The sequence below is a fragment of the Priapulus caudatus genome, unplaced genomic scaffold (genome assembly GCF_000485595.1).
Source record: "Priapulus caudatus unplaced genomic scaffold, Priapulus_caudatus-5.0.1 Scaffold3716, whole genome shotgun sequence".
Lineage (NCBI taxonomy): Eukaryota > Metazoa > Priapulida > Priapulimorpha > Priapulimorphida > Priapulidae > Priapulus > Priapulus caudatus.
Genome location: NW_014580777.1, coordinates 5,105 through 7,379, shown reverse-complemented (window position 1 = coordinate 7,379; position 2,275 = coordinate 5,105). Strand labels below are relative to the sequence as shown.

General features: G+C 48.3%; 2 protein-coding genes across 2 annotated transcripts in view; one reads left to right on the top strand and one right to left on the bottom strand.

Annotated features, from left to right (window-relative positions):
* LOC106819570 overlaps positions 1–388 on the top strand; it is an 8,937-nt gene extending 8,549 nt beyond the window's left edge. Inside the window, exon 4 of the mRNA XM_014824184.1 lies at positions 160–388. Coding sequence (XP_014679670.1) covers positions 160–388 — 229 coding nt within the window. The remainder of the gene's footprint in view (positions 1–159) is intronic.
* Positions 385–1,314, bottom strand: LOC106819569 (ATP-dependent RNA helicase glh-2-like). Its single transcript, XM_014824183.1, has 2 exons — positions 926–1,314; positions 385–597 (listed from the first exon to the last, which is right to left on the bottom strand). Exons 1-2 carry the CDS (start codon positions 1,310–1,312, stop codon positions 385–387), a joined length of 600 nt encoding a protein of 199 aa, XP_014679669.1. The 5' UTR covers positions 1,313–1,314.
* Between the last annotated feature and the right edge of the window lie 961 nt (positions 1,315–2,275).

Below are 2,275 nucleotides of genomic sequence, written 5' to 3'. Positions count from 1 at the left end.
TAGCTAGTTAGGATCGCAGATATGCATAAATTATTATGTTAATATATATATATAAATTATATTTCTTGAAAGCCATGTAAGCGTATATAACTGATTACTCTCAGTATATGTTAATTCATTTTAATTATCACTATATGCAAAAGCTTGCGCTGTTTCTAGTGTAGGCAGATCATTCGTGGCCTACAGAGAAGAGTCGTTCGGCCGTCGCCCAATGACCAGGGGTATTCCGCGCGGATTCGGGGACGAATTCGGCATACCCACGTCTAATCCCTACACACTGCCTATACGCAGAAGTGCCGCGCGGTGTTCCCTACTCGCCCTTCACTCCACCACAGGCCTGTCGCAGTGCCTGCTGCAAAGAGAAGGACCACCTAAGAAGTCGTACTAGCTCACCTGCTGAAGCCTAGTAGTTGGAACCTGACCAACCGACATCGTCCTGAAGAGGGCGCCAGTGGTACCTGACGCTCCGCCCTGGAAACCGGCGCGTGCTGCGTTGCTAACACGGAATCCCGCGCTGCCCGCGTGCACGGCAGCAGCGGCAGTACGGTCCGCCTGAGCAGCGCTAGCGACAGCTTGACCAACGCCAGCGCGGCCACCCTGAAATTATGACATCTTAATGACGTACAACATGGTCTCTCCGTTGTGTCTCACCTAGAAACACGCCAAGTTTTGCATAGTTGATGAATGTTAAATGATTACATAACTGATCATGTAGTTATTTATCGATATACTGAATTTCAAGATATATATATACATATATATATATACATATTTATCATATCTCGATCCTAACTACTAATCCTTACACACTGCCTATACGGAGAAGTGCCGCGCGGTGTTCCCTACTCGCCCTTCACTCCACCACAGGCCTGTCGCAGTGCCTGCTGCGAAAAGAAGGTCCACCTAAGAAGTCGTACTAGCTTACCTGCTGAAGCCTAGTAGTTGGAACCTGATCAACCGATATCGTCCTGAAGAGGGCGCCAGTGGTACCTGACGCTCCGCCCTGGAAACCGGCGCTTGCTGCGTTGCTAACACGGAATCCCGCGCTTCCCGCGTGCACGGCAGCAGCGGCAGTACGGCCCGCCTGAGCAGCGCTAGCGACAGCTTGACCGACGCCAGCGCGGCCACCCTGAAAGTAGGAAATCTTAATGGCGTAGTACATAGTCTCTCCGTTGTGGCCTCTTAGGGGGATGACGGCCCCGGCGGAGCTCGGCACTATAACGTATCCTCTTTTTATCAGCTCAGCAGATTCCCAGGCGGAGCAGCAGGCGGCGACGCAGCACGCCATCAAGAATGATACCAGCAGCTTCATGCTGAAAACGAAAACAAGAATCTACTGAATATATATATTTATCTCTCTCTTTTTTCGCGCGCGCTCTCTCTCTCTCTCTCTCTCTCTCTCTCTCTATATATATATATATATATATATATATATATATATATATANATACTATATATATATATATATATATATATATTATTTATTTATTTATTATATATATATATATATATATATATATATATATATACATATATATTTATTATATCTCGATCCTAACTACTAATCCTTATACACTGCCTATACGGAGAAGTGCCCCGCGGTGTTCCCTACCCGCCCTTCAGTCCACCACAGGCCTGTCGCAGTGCCTGCTGCGAAAAGAAGCACCGCCTAAGAAGTCGTACTAGCTCACCTGCTGAAACCTAGTAGTTGGAACCTGACCAACCGACATCGTCCTGAAGCGGGCGCCAGTGGTACCTGACGCTCCGCCATGGAAACCGGAGCGTGCTGCGTTGCTAACACGGAATCCCGCGCTGCCCGCGTGCACGGCAGCAGCGGCAGTACGGCCCGCCTGAGCAGCGCTAGCGACAGCTTGACCGACGCCAGCGTGGCCACCCTGAAAGTAGGAGATCTTAATGGCGTAGTACATGATCTCTCCATTGTAGCCTCTGAGGGGGATGAGGGCTCCGGCGGAGCTCGGCACTATAACGTATCCTCTTTTTATCAGCTCAGCAGATTCCCAGGCGGAGCAGCAGGCGGCGACGCAGCACGCCAGCAGGAACGATACCAGCAGCTTCATGCTGAAAACGAAGCCAAGAATCTACTGAATATATATATTTATCTCTCTCTTTTTCGCTCTCTCTCTCTCTCTCTCTCTCTCTCTCTCTCTCTCTCTCGCTATATAGTATATATCGTAGTATATATATATTATAGTATACATAATATACAAAGCTATATATATTAGCCGTATATATACATACCCCGTGGCGGCGCGCA